Source organism: Delphinapterus leucas, chromosome 7, assembly GCF_059928025.1.
Source record: "Delphinapterus leucas isolate spDelLeu-1000000601 "Yukka" chromosome 7, BTC_Dleu_Yukka2, whole genome shotgun sequence".
NCBI lineage: Eukaryota > Metazoa > Chordata > Mammalia > Artiodactyla > Monodontidae > Delphinapterus > Delphinapterus leucas.
Window position 1 is genome coordinate 41,534,021 of NC_143135.1, and position 18,970 is coordinate 41,552,990.

Below are 18,970 nucleotides of genomic sequence, written 5' to 3' on the forward strand. Positions count from 1 at the left end.
TGCCTTATTCTTTTTTTTTTTTTTTTTGCGGTACGCGGGCCTCTCGCTGTTGTGGCCTCTCCCGTTGCGGAGCACAGGCTCTGGACGCGCAGGCTCAGTGGCCATGGCCCACGGGCCCAGCCGCTCCGTGGCATGCGGGATCCTCCCGGACCGGGGCATGAACCTGCGTCCCCTGCATCGGCAGGCGGACTCTCAACCACTGCGCCACCAGGGAAGCCCATGCCTTATTCTTTTTCATTGCTGCGTGGTATTTAATTACATAAAAGCAGCCAGAGTTTTTAAATATGTCCCTTATTGATAAAAAATCACTTCTTTCCATCTCTTATTTTTATAAACAATGTTTATAAAAACAATTTTATAAAACAATGTTTATAAAACAATGTAATGAGTATTCTTCCTCATATACCTTTGTGTGAGAATATTTCTGAAAAACAAATTCCTAGATACAGGATTACTATGTCAAGGTATAAAGAAAATGTACACACAATAGTGTAAATATAGTCAGCACTACAGAACTGTACACTTAAAAATGGTTAAGATGGTAAGTATTATGTTATGTGGGGGTTTTTTTTTGCCACAATAAAAAAAGAAAATGTACAATTTTGATAGATACTGCCAAATTGCCTCTAAATCTTGACAATTTATTATTTCCCCATTTAAATTTGCCTTCTGTTTGCAATATTTTGGCTCAGTTGCTGTAAAAATAGATTTTTAGGGAGTTAAATAACCTGTAAGTTCTGAATAAAACTGTCCCCCATTTCGTCCATAGAGAGATTCAGAAAACTTTCCTGGGACTGATGATGCTCTGATGTAAAACTGTGGAGGTCAGGAATTGCAGCTAAGAGCAGGGCTCTGCTTCCTTCCAGCAAAAGCAGCCTGTGCCAGTTTTATTAAAGAACAGGCATCACTGATTCGCTTTGGCTGTTTGTCCTGCTGTGATTTAGATTTGTTTGAAGACGCAGCTGAAAGCAAACAAAAGGTTTCATATGACTGAAATCACACCTCTCAACGGATGTTCTAATTTCTGTATCAAATGTTTGTGACTGAGAATCTTTAACTTCTTTTCCACCCCCACTCCTAGTATCACTTTATTTCTTTCAACACTTACTCCATGGAGTTAAGCCTTGAATGAGGTGGTGAAGGACAAAAGAGGTATGGATAACAATGTTAATGTAACACCAATAAAACTGGGCACCCCTGGGGACTGTGTGTAGCAGGGTGACAAAATCTAAAATTTCTACCCAGTCTGACTCCAAGAAGCCTTGAAAAGCACTGCAGGTGTTACTGAATCTTTCTTGAGGAGGTAGCCGAGGGTTAACTACATCACACCGTGTTCTGCAAACTGCGCTAAAAAATCCTCTTTGGATGTCTCTTCTTTTAGAAATCAAATCTACTAAAAATCTTCTTTGGACCTTTCTTTTTCTCCAGTCCAAAGGGCAGCTGCTCATATATGTCTCTTCTCATGCCTTAAAATTCTAATACTGTCCCAGCTTCCTGGCCTTACTCCTCCCCTCACTTCTTTTTCCTGGTCTACTTTCTCTAGCAGTGTTTTTCTTCTTTCAATTGCACTCCCACCCAATGAAACCAAAGCATCTTCTTAGAATATGGGAGGACAAGGGGATTACAAATCCTTCAAATTTAATTTTTTGTCCTAATACTAAGAGTAATAATGGGTCATGCTTCAAGCCACGCACTGCGTGTGTATTATTTCATAACCAACATACGAAGTTCATATTCTCGTTATCACCATTTTGCAAATGAAAAATCTAAGGCTCAGTGAGGTTAGGTGACCTACTCAAGGTCAAAGACTTAGGAAGCTTACCTGCTTGCCCTGTACTGTTTTCATGGTTCTTAAGTAACAATGCAAGGCAGTAGATAAGTGCAATGCAATGCAAGAGCAAATAAGTGGTCTTGATTGTGCCCTTGGCTCCTATATACTTTCTCTGATCTCTGCCTTTCCAAGTCCTTCTGCTAGGTCTAGTGATATCCCTGGTCCCACCTCAGTAGCTGAACCAATCTCTAGACCCAGCATTTCTCACCCAACTGGCTTAGCTCTGAATCCTGGGGTTCCATTGCTCTCCTCTCTTTTTTGTGCTGAGCCTTTGTTCTCTTTAGTGCCCCATCCCCAATATCCTGCCCTGAATTCTGGCTCTCTGCCTGGGTTTCTATCACTTGGTCTACTTCTTGCCAATCCACTGCTGCCCTGAAATGTCAATCAATTTACCTTCTACCTTCATTTCCTTCTTTAGTATAACTTGTCCTACCCACAGCCCCTGTATGGAGTCATAGGCTCTATGGTTCTTTACATGGGGATAACTGCTGATTGGATTAGAAGTAGATACCTGATGCAGGGGGCACCCATGCACAGACTGTCCAATGATCAGTCTGTCTTCCCAGTATTTCAACTAAGAGCCACCAACACTGCTCAGCTGGCTATGGGAAGCCAAGGAAGAAAGTCACAGAGCCACCATTTGGGGCCATGTGCAACGTAAGTAAGAAGAGACAACAGATCTATTGAGAAAGGATGCTGGAAGAGAGTCACACAGAAGAGCATAGAAAAGACCATGTGACTCTGGGGTGGTGGGGTCGGGTGGGGAGGGGAGAATGTAAGTGGCTGTCTCAGCCCGATGCCTTCTGGTTACAGTCCTCGTGAGGCTCTTTTGCGCTCGGTATTAACTTGTGTTCTTCCGAGTTCTGTTCTCTCCCTACAATAAAGCTTCCTTTGTTCTTAAGTTAGTTTGAGCAGGTTTCTGTTACTTACAATTAAGAGGCTTCCCCAGACTCACAGATACAGAGAACAAACTAGTGGTTACCAGTGGGGAGAGGGAGAGGGGGAGAGGCAATATAGGGGTGGCGGAGTGGGAGGTACAAACTACTGGGTGAAAGATAGGCTCAAGGATGTACTGTGCAACATGGGGAACAGAGCCAATATTTTGTAATAGCTGTAAATGGAAGGCAACCTTTAAAATTGCATTAAAAATTTTTTTAAAAAGAGGCTTCACTAGACTACCTCCTTTCTTGGGTTGGAAGCCTTGTCTGCATTTCTACCCCCAGCAAGTGTCCCGCTGTATGTGGGAAGATCTCCTGTTTTGGGCTGCCTCTAGGCCTTGTTCTGGAGGTGGCGTTGAACTAGCTCCTGTGGGCATCCGGATAAAGCTGTTCCAAGGAAGGGGAAGAACACGTGCACAGGAATAGATTTGGAATGGGCATGGAGTTTCGTTGTGGCTCCATTTTTACATGAGGATGTGGTTACTGCCTTCAAATTGTTTAGGGTCAACTTTGGGACAGAGGGCTAGGGCCATCAGGAAATGACACTGCTAAGCAGGGGTGGGAGGGGCAGGCTGAGGCAGAGCCTGGGCGATGGCAAAGGAGGGGTGTCCTCATCCTGTGGCGTTCTCAGGCTGGGGACTGACATGATGAACTTGAACCTTTAGAATCATTAACTTTTCTAGCTCCTTCAGGGGCTCTTCGGTCCTAGGACAGACCCCTCACTTTACTGATGAGGAAATGGAGACCAAGAAGGAAAACATGGTAATGATAGGTAACACTTAGTGAGCGCTTTCTACAGGGCAGGCTTTGCTCCAAGCACTTTTCATGCAACAGCTCCATTAGTCCTCGCGGTAACTCTGTGAAGGTTGGCATATTACCATCCTCATCTCATAGAAGAGGAAACCAAGGCACAGAGGGGTTGAGCAATTTGTCCAAAGTCACAAAATAAGTAAGAGCTGGAATTAGCATTTGCACCCAGGAGTCTTGATTCAGAGCCAATGCTTTTAGCTGTTATATGGTACTACTTCTCACAAGCACTGAAGATCATTGGAACTTTATTATTATGAATAAAAGCTGATTTTGTGTGTGTGTGTGTGTGTGTGTGTGTGTGTGTGTGAGAGAGAGAGAGAGAGAGACTTTCTCAATCAGATGAGGCAGCATGTCACGATTCATGGAGAACATCAGAAATCAGCCAATGATTTTAATTTCATTTAGAGGAAAGGGATCACAAGTTTAGAAAATCAAAAATCAGGAAAAATAAAAGTTTAGTAGACATCTGTTATCTCTAATGATTTAACGGAGATGAGAAAAGAAAATTCTCAAACTCTTTCTACCAGTTTCCAGAGGCTTATAAACTGTTTCAGCTTTAAAGAACATCTGCTTGTTTATTGATTCTTGTGCCATAGGTGGTGCGATAATCCTGGCAGCAGGTTTAAGGAATCCAACAAAGTGAGGCCTCCTGAAGGTGAAATAATCAATGTCTATGTTAGGGTCCACCACTGTCTGACCTCTTATGGTCAGGGAAGACTTGAATCTAGAAAAGTATAAAAGTTGGAGTGTTCTTTTCCCTGTATTTCTAAAAATATAAAAGTTGGAGTGTTTTTTCTAACATTTTTTTCATAAGTACCCATTCACAGTTTATGATTTATGCAAGAGACTGTTGCCGGAGCTGCTCCAAGTCTTTGCTCACAACCCTCTAACCCTCACCTTTAGCAGGAATGTCCTTGCTCAAATCCTGCCAATCCCCCACCTTTAGCAGGAGTGAACATAAATCTTTAAGTTAAAGGGCCCAGAGATAAGAAAGGAAGCTACAAACAAACAAAACAACCCACATGGAAACAGCCGGGACCAAGATAGCAATGAATCTGACCTCCAACAGACCCTGAGTCTCATTACAAGTTAATTTTACTATATTGGCATATTAAATAACACACCTACCAGGGGTTGTAACTGAACATTAAGGACCAAAAAAGGATGAAAAGGGGATGACACCCCTCTCCCTCGAAAAAGCCTTGCCCCTTCCCCGGTAGACTAATGCATATACCTCCCCAACATTAGCCTCACTCCTCCTCCCTTTGTCTTTACCCTTTAAAATTAAATCCCTCTGGCCAGGTGGGCGAGAAGTTGATCTGTGAACCTTAGTTCCCACTTCTCCGTTCTTTGGCCCCTGAATTAAGCTTGTGCTGTGTCGAACTCAGCATAGGTTTTGTTATTCACTGATTTGAACCAGAGCAACCAGAATGGAAAAAGAGCCCTCCCCGCCAAGGCAGAGAGCCTCAGCCAAGCTAGGGCCCAAGCAGGGTCCATACGACTTAATTTGGCAACAAGACATTTATAGCTTGTGTGTCAATTCACCAATTCAGACATTGGTTGAGCAGCTACTGTGTGTGAGGCAGTGTATGAAGTGCTGGAGATGCTAAGTGGACATCAGGAAACATGAAAGACTGAGCTGATGCAAAAGGGTCTCTCCCTCCTGCTACAAACATGTAGAAATGCTAGACAAAAGAGAGCAGGACAAAGTTTCAAAAATGCTTAAGGGAGTTTAGAAAAATTCCCTGGATGCCAGAAAGGAGGAGGAAAGTCTAACCCAAAACTGTGAGTAGGAGCTGATGCATGGGGCCAGGCCTGGCATATGGCCCCTGGAGCTAGAGACGGAGGTTTTAAAGCCATGCAGGGAGAGAAGGGGAGGTCTCAAGTTGGTGTTAGGTGAGATGTGGGAAGACACCCCTGCATCAAGCTGGACATTTTGAAGGGCTGAATGGGGATAAGAAAACCCTCCATCAGTCACTTGGGGAGGTGGCAAGGAAACTTGTCCTTTGTCCAGGCCCTTGAATGAAAATTCACCTTCAAGAAATAGAAGCCCCAGACTCTCCCCTGTGTAAGTGCAGAGTCCATATTTACATTGGCCTGGCAGTGGGGAGCTCTAAGCTGAGAAATGCCATCAAAACTTGGGTGGAAAGACAAAAATACAACCTCCCCCTGAGGGGACAACACAACTTGGGCACAGAGGACTCCCACAGGAAACAAAGAAAAAGACCCACTGAAGATGAGCAAACAATCCAAAATCAAAAGAGGAAACTAGTGATGGGGAGAGAGGGCAAGTTCATCAAATGAACATTAGTCCCTAAGACCCTGAGATAATAGAATAATCTGAATGACACAAGTAGATGTGTTTAAAATTGAAAACATTAAAAGTAACCATAATGAAGCAATAGAATAAGAACAGAGTGGTGAGGAAAATCAACAAGTGCTCGCCTTCCAGGGACATAGAACATGCCTGGGAGATGGAAAAGGAAAGAAGCAGGAGAAAGTGGGCATAGAGGGAACCTACCTCAACATAAAAAAGGCCATATATGACAAACTCACAGCAAACATTATTCTCAATGGTGAAAAACTGAAAGCAATTCCTCTAAGATCAGGAACAAGACATGGGTGCCCACTCTTGCCACTATTATTCAACATAGTTTTGGAAGTCCTAGCCATGGCAGTTGGAGAAGAAAAATAAATAAAAGGAATCCAAATTGGAAAAGAAGAAGTAAAACTGTCACTGTTTGCAGATGACATGATACTATACATAGAAAATCCTAAAGATGCCACCGAAAACTACTAGAGCTAATCAATGAATTTAGTAAAGTCACAGGATACAAAATTAACACACAGAAATCTCTTGTATTCCTATACACTAACAACCAAAGATCAGAAAGAGAAATTAAGGAAACAATTCCATTCACCATTGCAACAAAAAGAATAAAATACCTAGGAATAAACCTACCTAAGGAGGCAAAAGACCTGTGTGCAGAAAACTGTAAGACACTGATGAAAGAAATCAAAGACAACACAAACAGATGGAGAGATATACCATGTTCTTGGATTGGAAGAATCAACATTGTGAAAATGATTATACTACCCCAAAGCAATCTACAGATTCAATGCAATCCCTATCAAATTACCAATGGTATTTTTCACAGATCTAGAACAAAAAATTTTACAATTTGTATGGAAACACAAAAGACTGCAAATAGCCAAAGCAACCTTGAGAGAGAAAAACGGAGCTTCTGACTTCAGATTATACTACAAAGCTACAGTAACCAAGACAATATGGCACTGGCACAAAAACAGAAATATACATCAATGGAACAGGATAGAAAGCCCAGAGATAAACCCACACACCTATGGTCACCTAATCTATGACAAAGGAGGCAAGGATATACAATGGAGAAAAGACAGCCTCTTCAATAAGTGGTGCTGGGAAAACTGGACAGCTACATGTAAAAGAAGGAAATTAGAACACTCCCTAACACCATACACAAAAATAAACTAAAAATGGATTAAAGACCTAAATGTAAGGTCAGACACTATAAAACTCTTAGAGGAAAACATAGGCAGAACACTCTTTGACATGAAATGCAGCAAGATCTTTTTTGACCTACCTCCTAGAGTAATGAAACTAAAAACAAAAATAAACAAATGGGACCCAATTAAACTTAAAAGCTTTTGCACAGCAAAGGAAACCACGAACAAGACAAAAAGACAACCCTCAGAATGGGAGAAAATATTTGCAAATGGAACAATGGACAAAGAATTAATCTCCAAAATTTACAAGCAGCTCAATATCAAAAAAACAAACAACTGAATCGAAAAATGGGAGGAAGACCTAAATAGACATTTCTCCAAAGAAGACATACAGATGGTCAAGAGGCACATGAAAAGATGCTCAACATCACTAATCATTAGAGAAATGCAAATCAAAACTACAACGATGTATCACCTCACACCAGTCAGAACGGCCATCATTAAAAAATCTACAAACAATAAATGCTGGAGAGGGTGTGGAGAAAAGGGAACCTTCTTGCACTGTTGGTGGGAATGTAAATTGATACAACCACTGTGGAGAACAGTATGGAGGTTCCTTAAAAAACTAAAAATAGAACTACCATATGACCCAGCAATCCTACTACTGGGCACATACCCAGAGAAAACCATAATTCAAAAAGACACATGCACCCCAATGTTCATTGCAGCACTATTTACAAGAGCCAGGACATGGAAGCAACCTAAATGTCCACTGACAGATGAATGGATAAAGAAGATGTGGTACACATATATAATGGAATATTACTCAGCCATAAAAGGAACGAAATTGGGTCATTTGTAGAGATGTGGATGGACCTAGAGACTGTCATACAGAGTGAAGTAAGTCAGAAAGAGAAAAACAAATATCAGATATTAATACATATTTGTGGAACCTAAAAAAAATGGTATAGATGATCTTATTTGCAAAGCAGAAATAGAGACACAGACGTAGAGAACAAAACAAACGTGTGGATACCAAGGGGGAAAAGGGGCGGGGTGGGATGAATTGGGAGATTGGGATTGACATATATACGCTATTGATACTATGTATAAAATAGATAACTAATGAGAACCTGTAAAGCACAGGGAACTCTACTCACTGCTCTGCTGTGACCTAAATGGGAAGTAATAAAAAAAGAGGGGATGCCTATATACATACAGCTGATTCACTTTGCTGTACGGCAGAAACTAACACAACATTGTAAAGTAACTATGCTCCAATAATTTTTTAAAAAAAGAAAAAGAAAAAGGAAGAAAGAAAGAAAAGAAAGAAAGAAAGAAGGAAGCAGGGACCATTCAGTCTAGGAGAGGGACCGCACAGGGAGCTGTGGTCACCCCAGGAAAGGGTACCACACCCAGCCTGCCCAGAGGAAGGGACAGGGAAACTAATATGTGTCTAACATGTGTCCTCAGGGAATAGGGGGGATGTTAAAGGCTGGGGGGACCCAGAGAATGGCACTTTCAAGGGCTGCCACAGTCTAATGTTTGCATTTCCTCAGCTGCTGCAGAGATTCCCTTAAAGAAACTAAGTACATTATACGGAAATAGTTATTTATGTATCCACCTCTCCAGCCCAATCTGTGAATTCCTCCAGCGCAGAGACAGTGTGTCCTTCATTCACACAGAGCCACACTCCCCCTCACTGATTCCCCTCTTGCCACACCAGTCTTCTGTCAGTTCTTCAAGCATGATAAGCTCTTTTCTACTTCTGGGTCTCTGCACATGCTGTTGTCACCATCTAGAATGATCTTTCCCTTGTGCTTTTCTTTTGGGTCTCAGCTTAATGATCTCATCAAGACCTTCCCTGACTACCTTACTAACAAGGTCCCACCCTACTGCTGTTTTCTAGCCACCTCTTGTTGGTTTCTTTCTCTTACCATAATTTATAATTATTTAACCCTTTTTTCTTCTTGTCTCCCCCATTAGAATGCAGACTCCATGAAGGCAGGGAATGATCTGTTCACTGTTGGATCTCTAACGCCTGGCATTTATTTAGTAGATGTTTAGTAAAGTTATCAAGTAAATTACTCATGCAAGTAACAATCATGAAGCAATTAAAACTATACCCAGAAAAAAAAAAAAAAAAAAAAAAACTATACCCAGCTCAGAGGATACAGAGATGGAAAACATGGATTTGAACTTTGCAATTTGGTGAGGGAGACACATCAAACAAGGACTTGCATAATTACGTGATGATGGTAATGATGGGGGAGGTACAGGGTGTTGTGGGAGCACATGGCAAGGGCATGGATTTTGTACAGAATTCAGGAAAGCTTCCAGGAAGAAGCAACATCTAAGCTGAGTCCTGAAGGATAGATGGAGTTCACCAGTTCACGGGGCGCTGGAAGATGTTCCAGGCTGACAGAAGGCCCAGATGCAAGAGGGACATGGCTCTGGAGAGTCTGAAAGAGGTTCTGCATGGGTATAGCTTAGAGCTGCAGCAAGAAATAAGATGGGGGAGGTAAACAAGGTAAACAAGGCCAGATCATAGAGGGTTTTCAAGCTAGGATAAGGAGTTTGGACTTTATCTTGCTGTCAGTCGGGAGCCATTAATTGGGAGAGTGGCATAATCCAATTGGTATTTTATAAGATGGCCGTGGGGCAGTGTGGAAAACAGGAAGAGGACTGGAGGCAGGGAGATCAGATGGCTAGTGCAATAACTTAGGCAAGAGATGAGGATGGTTTAAATAGAGGTGCGGTAATGAGGAAGTGACCTGGAGGAATTTAGAAGAGAAGGCAGAAGATGGGACAGGAGGCACAATCGAGGATGATGCCTAGCTTTCTAGCGTGAATAACATGGTGAAGGGGGCACCATCTTTGGGCCACATCCAGCAGAGAACCAGACACCTAGTATACATGCCATAGATGTCTACTTAACAAAGTAGAAATGGTCTTAGTGAAACATTTTCATAAGAGGAGTATACACCAGCTCACTTTCGGGTCCTGGGTCTACGTAGGATCTGCCATTCCCTACTGCGTCTACCTGCCTTGGGTTACTCATTTGTGACCTGCCAGGCCAGCCTTAGTTCAGTATTTCTAATCCACAGTCCCCACCAGGACCCATTTGCCTCTGTCCCCTGCTAAGAAGTGTGCCTTGTGCCCTTCCCCCACCCTCTCTGGCCACCAGTGTCATTATTGCCAATAATGCTGCTGTCATTTTTCATTAATTTTCTTGGTGTTGTGAAGTTATAGTAACATTAAAATTTATACTCAATAATATTATTACAGTTTTCCACCACTGATGCGATTATTATTTTTGTTCATTTGTGTTTGAAAGCCATTAGCATAAGATTTACCTCCACCAATATCTGCTGTGATTTTTAATGCCCTTGAACCTTGCAGCCAGCGATAAGTCTGTAACAACAGAAGGCTGCGAAGCATATAAATGTCTTTCTTGGGAAAACAGGGCTTTTATTTTCCTCCTGGTTGGACTCGGGTTCTTTGATAGAGCAGCTGGTAGGATGTAATGTATTAAAGGCTGAGAACACCATGTTAGTTTGCAGATGTGTTCAAGCAGGTTCCTGGTTATTCAGAGGACACTTTTATATTCTAGGAGGATGCATATTCTTGTTCCTTTTTTTTTTTTTTCTTTTTTTCTTTTTTTTTCTCTTGTTCCTTTTTTATGCTGCTTCTTACCTGACTTCCAGAAAAATATAATGAATTGTGTGCTTGCAGGGAACAATATTTAGAACCATGAATTCTTTGGAAGAGAAGGGACCCTGAAACCACTCTATCCTCCTGACTTTCTGAGGACCTGGGGAGCTGGATGCGTGGCTTAGCAGAGCTCTGGAAACAGGCTTATTTCAGAGGCTGGAGAGGGGAGTTTCTCTGTGGGGTGGGGAAGGAGGATGAGCAGGACCGGCCTCATGAGTGTGTGACCTGTTCAGACTCTCAGGGCCCCGTGCTGTGAAATTCAGTGTCACCATCTTGAAATTCTTAAGTTTTGAACAAGGGACCCCACATTTTCACCAGGATCTGCAAATTATGTATCTGGTACTACATACAGGTTTTGGAGTCAGACAGGCTTGGGTTCAAGTTCTGGAATTCTCTAACTATTGACTGTGCCTCAGTTTCCTTATCAGAAAAAACGGGAAATTTAATATTGTCTTCTCCAAGTAGAGGTGAGAGCTAAAAGTACATGTTCAGCATCTAGAGGGCCTGACAGGTGGTGACAAACCCTAGGACATGCTCAGTGGGATTTTTTTTTTTGCGGTACGCGGGCCTCTCACTGTTGTGGCCTCTCCCGTTGCGGAGCACAGGCTCCAGACGCGCAGGCCCAGTGGCCACGGCTCACGGGCCCAGCCGCTCCGCGGCATGTGGGATCCTCCCAGACCGGGGCACGAACCGGTATCCCCTGCATCGGCAGGCGGACTCTCAACCACTGCGCCACCAGGGAAGCCCTCAGTGGGATTTTTAACTCCCATGTGCAATACCCGTAATTAAACATTGTTATGACTTAATGTCAAGAACACTAGCCAGCTGGGAGAGCCAGACATCATCAGTGTGTACAGAAGCTAATCCAAGGTGTGCTGATCAGGAACACACTGAGCAAAGAACATTTTCCTCAGGGGGGCATAAGGTGGGGGGGTTCCATCCATCAGTTTTCAGCCTTTTTACTGCTATGACACATGACAGATAATGCTTGCCGGTACAATGTGGTCTCAGTTTCTCACAATTCATACATGCTTCCCTTCTCTCCAGAAACCTCTCAAGATAGCCAATGAGTGACACAGGCATTATTATGAAGACGCCCTTGGCCTTGATCTAATTAATTTGCAAACTTTAGTATTTCAACTATTATTTGTAACAGATGGTTTTCAACATACGATACAACAGAACAGTTATAGCCAGCGTATCACAATTGCATGTTTGAGAACCAGGAACCCAAACAAGGGATACTGCCTCCATGACAGGCTGGAGAGACCAGGACCAATACGAAGCCCTTCATGACTTTGCAGATCAACATGGTTGTGCTGTAGCCCGAATGAGTGAGGCCAGTTACGAGGCACGGCAGCCAGAGTCAGGGAAACACGAAGTTGTTGGTAAGATAAACTTGTGATGAATGACGTGCTGTCTCAAAACACTGGGTTCAACATTTTTTCTGAGAATGGAGAAAGGTTTTAAATCAAACTAATGAGAAACATAAGCTAATTCCTGGGCGTTTTTGGACTCTGGTCCAAAAGAATTCCTCAGGGGATTATAGTAGGAATCAGGTGACCTTTGCTGCATTCACTTTAGGGTTTGTGGGAGCTTGGAGACCAGATGGTAGACGTCAGGAGGAAGGGCTAGGGGCCTCAGCTCTGCTCGCCCTGCTGCAACACACATCGTGAGACACCGGGCCCAGTGTCTTCAGGGCCCCTGCACTGTCTCAGGAGATGTGGGCAGGAGCCTGAACAGGCAGCAGCCCCTCAGTGACCTGTGCTGGAAATGACCACACTCCAAGCACGGTTTGCTCTTTCCTTACTTCCTCCTGCGCACTTGTGAGCAGTGAGATGTGGGTGCCTACCCAGCTCTCTCAGGCCCAAAGGGCTTTTGTGGGTAGTGATGGCCAAAGCTGGGCCATCTCCTCCCCACAGTGCAGCCTGTGAATGACCTTCGAAAAACCATAGCTCTTCTTTCAAGATCCCTCATCAGCCTCCTTCTAGTGCTTTTGATGAGGGATGACGGTACTTCCCAACAGACAGAAAAGAATGACGGACGATTGCTCCCTTATCTCTCATTGGTATGAATGGGGTCCTAGATAACAGTCCGGCTCCTGGGCCCACATGACACAGTACATGGTACATAAAAGATGCTTCAGTCTATAATGATTATGATTCACCACTGACTAATTTATCAAACCCCTCAAGACATAGATGCAAAAAGCATGTGTCGATAAATAAATGTTTCTCTTTGGAAATGGTGATTTTAGCTTAGCGTGAATGTCACTCCCCCAGCCCTCTCATGGATCAGAGTAAGAAAACCGTAATCCACCGCACTGACCCTTGGGAGAACAGAGACATGGTATCCCAACAATGGAGCCACAGTAGCAACTTTTAGCACAAGCTGAAGAAACCACAAATGCAGTTAGGGAAAATCTGAGACGACAAGATGGACATTTGTGCCTCTGTCCTCTACTGAACATAAACCCCCTCAAACTCAGTAAATAGATTTCACTTCCTATGGTACCAATTTTCCACCACATTGTACTGTAAAGTTCGAGCCCCTGGGAAAGAAAGCTAAAGGATGCTTGACTGCATTTCTGGGTTTTGGTCCTTCTGTGATTGTTTTTCTTACCTGTTGTCGAATTTCCTCCTCCATTTTCACTGGTGAGCCCAATTCTGCAACTTGTTTGACGCCTTCGCTCGCATATCCTCCATACTCCCATAGCACGTAATTCTTGGAGTGGGATCCACCAATGATTGCAGACCAGTGATTTGCGCGACCTGGGAAAGTCAATCAGGATGCAGGTCAGTGTGTATGTGGCTAGAACACAAGTCCCTTAAAGGATGGGGAGGAGGTGTAATTGAACAATGATTCAAGCAGCGTTGGCTAAGCACCTGCCCTGTGTTAGGTCCTGCGCTGTTCTGGGATGAATAAGACAGTCCCTGTAAGCAAGTATGTCTTGGGGATATATGACAGGGCAATGGGTAGATGTCTAAACAAGACACAGAGGTGGCCCAGAATGATGACTCCTGTCTGGGAGGATCTTAGAGAAGAAGAAAGTTGAGAGAATTTTTAAATGCTGAGCAGATTTGTAAGACAGAACAGAGAGGAAAGGCTATTTCTGGCAGACTCAGAAACATTAAATAACATTGTGTGTTTGGGGAGCCATAAGTAATTTAGCATTGCTGTGTCACACACTGTCAACGGGAGAGGCAGGAAATGATGCCAGGGAGGTAGAAGGGACCTGCTCAAATGAGTTTGGATGTCATTTGAAAGGGTCTGAAACCACTGAAGGGTTCTGGGCAGGGGAACGAAACAATCACATTTGAATTTTAGATAAATCATCCAGGCAGCAGCATGAAGAATGCATTAGAGGGAGCAAAATTGGAGTGTGGAGCTGGGGAGGTCAGCACGGAGCAAAAGGTAAAGGGAGTGAGTGGGGAATTAGGCTTGACAGCTCCTGGGAAAAAGCACTGCTGTTTTTAGCTGGCTTTTTTTTTTTTTTTTTAAATCTTTATTGGAGTATAATTGCTTTTTAGCTGGCTTTTACGTACCTTCCAGGGTGAGGGGCAGGCAGGCTAGCCATGTGAAAGCATGGGAAAGGTGGTTTGGATACAAGGACATGACCAGTCTACTGCGGTTTGGTGAGGATCACGTGGGATGATGACTGCAGTGGGATGTAGCAGGGAATTAATGGATGACACAAAGGGAGAACAGAATAAGATCTGAACAGGACCAAGACAGAACTTAGCCTGAAGATTTTTCCATCTCAAGAGGGAGGAAGGAGAGGAGAGAGTCAACACCAGCACCTCCCTGGATTTGTTTTTGCATGTGATGAATATAGATGCATATATACTGATTACTAAGTTACATACAATCCATCATAGGGTTGGCTCAGTTGTCCGCAATCCTATGGTTGGTTTTATAAAGTCTTAAGTTAAGGAACATTTTCAGGCATAGCGAAGAGGAAAACTTGGACTGGGTGGACCCAGCTGACATTTGCAGTTTATCACCCTGTGGCCCAGAGTGGGAAGAACTCTCCACGCTACCCCAACACTTAAGAAAGTGATTCTGAACAGGCCCTGATCTTGTTTACATCTGCCACCTGCTACCCAGGGTGCTCTGACCCAGAGGCACATCAAGAACATGGGCACAAAGCCACCTGCCCAGCCTGCTGAGGGATGACATGATCCAGGCAGATGACATCACCACGTGGGTCCGCCCAACTGCTGGATCATTATTTCCCACGTATCAGGGAAATGCAAGCTCCATGTCATGTCCCTAGAGAAGACAGATGGAGATGTTGCCAGCTATTTCTCTAACTCACTTCCTGAGAAGGGAGAATGTCCTGGCTATCATCTAGGCCAAGAGCACTGCTTGGCAGGGGCAAGGGTAAGAACCAGTCATGACCTTTGGTTCATGAATGTGAACACAGGGAGACCAGTTTCAGCATCTCTTATTCCCCCGGCTCTGTTCCACCAAAATGTCCCCTCGTTCCAGACCCAACCTACCTGCAATTTCATACTTCAGTGGCTCAGCACATGCTGCTCCCTCTGTGCTTTCCTCCTCTTGTCATGGCTGACTCACTCCTCCTTCATAATCTACCCAGAAGCCTCCCAAGACCACCATAGAATGACTTAGGCCCTTGTCTTCTGATCACATTTTTTTAAAAATTGAAGTACAGCTGATTTACAATATTATATTAATTTCAGATATACAACATAGTGATTCAATATTTTTATAAAGTTAAAGTTATTACAAAATAATGGCTATATTTCTCTGTGCAGTACAATATATCCTTGTTGCTTATCTAGTTTATACTTAGTAGTCTGTATATCTTAATCCCATACCCCTAGCTTGCCCCTCCCCTTCCCCTTTCCCCACTGGTAACTACTAGTTTGTCCTATCAGCGTAGATCACATTTACGATCCCTGCCGCACGTCTGTTTTCCCACTAGACTGTAAGCTCCCCGAGGAAGCCTGTCTTCAGACTGTATCCCCGGTGCCCAGCACTGAGCTTGCTGCATTGTGAATGCTTAGTACATGTTTCCTGAAGCATTCATCCAGTCAAATGCAAAGGTGGCAGTATATGTGCTCGAAGTGTTTGGGAACAGGCTGGCACAGATTCCATTCAATGTGATTAAATTCAAATCTCAGTTCAGCAGAGTTCCTAACTCCTACTGGGCTAAAGCACTCAGCTGTTCTGCATGCTGTTAAAAATAAACACCAAACAGCAACAAAAAGGAAAGGCATGGGTCTCAGAGCCAGCAGACAGGGATTCAAATCCCGGCATTTCCACTTACTAGCTGTGTAAACTTGGTCAAATTCCAATTATTTTATTTCCCTGAGTCCCAGCTCCCTCTTTTGTCATTCAGGGGTGATAATGCATACCTTATTGACCTGTTATAAGAATTAAATTCAATTTTTAAAATAATGACATAATATATGTGCAATCACTGACACACAATAGACCCTCAATAATTATAGTTTCCTCCTTTCCCGGTTGTTTGGGAGGCTACAAAAATGAGTAAAACATGAACCTGCCTTTAATTCAATATAGGAGATAAGAGATACATAATATGAACTAAGATAAGAGAATAGGAACAAGCACAATCACAGGGGGATTAGGGGATGGACCCAGATGGCTCCTTCTGGTTTATTCATTCAACTTCCATTTACTATGTGCCAAGCACAGTGGCAGGCCCTGGGCACCAACAGGAATTGGATATGGTACTTGTCCTGGAGAGACTCATGGTCTGGGGGTGGAGAAACAGATGGATAAGCAGATTACCTATAATCGAGCATGTTCAGAGTTCTAGAAACAAGAACACAGAGCAAAGGGGATGGAGCAGCTAATTCCAAATTCAAGGATTCAAACATACCACATTTATTCAAACTTCAATACACTGAATGACATCAACCACATAATAGATACCTGCAAGGCATTAGGCTAAGGTGTGGGAGCAGACCACACCCTCCCTGGGGGACAAGGTAGGCACTCATGGAACAACAGTCTGCAATGTTAGAAATAACAATGAATTCAGGTGAGTGGCAGTCACTCATGTGCAGAATGGTATGGGGGGAGGGGGCATGGTGACGGAGAGCCAGAAGACCTGGGCTCCAGGCCTCCATTCGTGACCATGAATCAGTCATTCCAGCTCTGAGAGCCCCAGTTCACCTTTTAAAAATAGAGATAATAATTACTAGTCTGGACTATCTCCCAAAGTTGTGCAAATTAATTGGGCTGGTTTGGGAGAGAACTACAAAAACTTTAAAGAACTGTGCAAAAGAAAGTCTCTGTAGTTTTACAGACAGAAAGCACTATGGGAATCCACAAGAGGAATCTACAAGAAGGCAGAGGAAGAAGGACATGTTCCCTTGGGAAGGAGACTCCCATGGGAAAACTGGCAGGACAGTAGGAGCGGGAATTCTATTAAAAATAGCTAAGAGGATTAAACACCTATTAGGTGTTAGGCATAATGCTTTCCTAGGTGTAGCTCTCACTACAACCTCACTGTCATCTTATAGATGAGGAAATCAAGGCCCAGAGATGTTAAGGAACCTACCCAAGCTCACAGAGCCAGCAAGGGGGCAAAACTGGGGTTCAAACCCAGATCCGCCTGACCCCAGAACACACGCTCTTTTCCCACATCCCACTGAGAGGTCAGGGAATGGAGACCGTTTGGCGGACTGGAGAGTTAGAAGACAAAGAGATAAGATGAAAAAGAAAGTCAGGGCCAGGTTGCAGAGGGTTCTGAGTGTCCACTGTGGTAAATGGCCTCGGAAGAGAGAGAAACATGATGGAAGTTTCCTTCTGGGAAGAATGACATGACAATAGTTAACATGCATGGCATTGTTACTATGTGCCAGGCACTGTGTCAAAGACTTGATCTATATTATTACATTAAATACTCAAAAAAGAAAATTCCTTTTTTTCAAACCCAACTGTTTAGTACGTGAGCTTGCCTTATAATCTTCTGTTTTACTGTAACACTATATCAATGGGAAAAAATACCTTCTGAGATTCAAACAATTAACTTATAAAAGAATGTCCAGATCAGAAATTTAACAAAGAACTCCCTTCATAGCAAATGCTTATTTAAAAGAACTTTTATGAAATATTCAGACATTAAGAAATACTTATATGTAGCATATGCCTTTAAAGTTAATCAGAAAATTCTTTTGATATAGATGCTATCATAATTTCCACCTTTCACATGAGGAAACTAACCTGAGATCACCAAAGCAAATGATTGAAGATGCTGGGATTCAAAGTCAGGTCTGTCTGGTGTTACAGCCCAGCTTTCCTCCACCCCACTGCACCACATCTCTGGCAGGACACGCCAGCTGTAGGAGGGGAGAGGGCTCAAGGCTGAGGAGACCAAACCGGAGATTCATCAACATCCCCTGGATGAGTTGTGTAGGGCCCGACTTGGGGCAGTGGAGAGGAAATGGGAACATGGAACCAGAGGTATGAGCCAGTAAGATCAGGGAGGATCGGACAGTCTGTGGGAGTCAGTTTAGTGACGTAGTTAAAACTCTGGGTTTTGGAGCAGACCAACATGTATTCTAGTCTCCAATCTGAAACTTCCTGGATTGAATATGTTAGTCACTCTCAACTCAGTTTCCTCATCTGTAAAGTAGGGATATTGACATGACCAGCCTCGTGGTGTTTTTCTGAGGCTGATGTCCATGAAGTAATGACTAGTTAACACACGAAATGGGCTCAGTAAATACCAGCCAGTCAAATTAAATCTGAATGGGGCAGGGCAAAGCCAGACAAGCTTCTGGAAGGCATAGGACCAAAAGGAATCTGATTCGGTGACTGGGTGCAGTCTGACTTTAGAACTGGGGGGCAGAGATGACAGGAATGTCAGATGCAAGAACCTGAGTCTGGAAGAAAATGGTAGGGAGTCATCTAAACAGGACTCAGTGGTTTAGAGCTGGCAGAATGAGGTGCCAAGCAGACCCCAATTAGTTGGGGCACAGAGTTTAGCCCCGGGCCCTACCATCCTCCAGGAAATAAGGAATGAGAGGAAGAGAAGCCCCAGGTAACAGGAGGCCTGGGGAGAAGGGGACAAAGTAAATGCTCGTGACTTTCTTAAAGGAATACTCAGTGGGACTACCACCGGGGTCCTTGGTAAAACACTTGGGCTTCAGCCTCAGGGTAAAGACAGAGAAACAAACACTACTGCCAGCTCTTT

The 18,970-nt window shown here is 43.5% G+C and overlaps 1 protein-coding gene across 1 annotated transcript in view; it reads right to left on the reverse strand.

Moving 5' to 3' along the window:
- SPON1 (spondin 1) overlaps positions 1-18,970 on the reverse strand; it is a 273,677-nt gene that overhangs the window by 99,335 nt on the left and 155,372 nt on the right. The window contains exon 6 of the mRNA XM_022555726.3: positions 13,399-13,547. Within this exon, the coding sequence (XP_022411434.1) occupies positions 13,399-13,547 (149 nt within the window). The remainder of the gene's footprint in view (positions 1-13,398; positions 13,548-18,970) is intronic.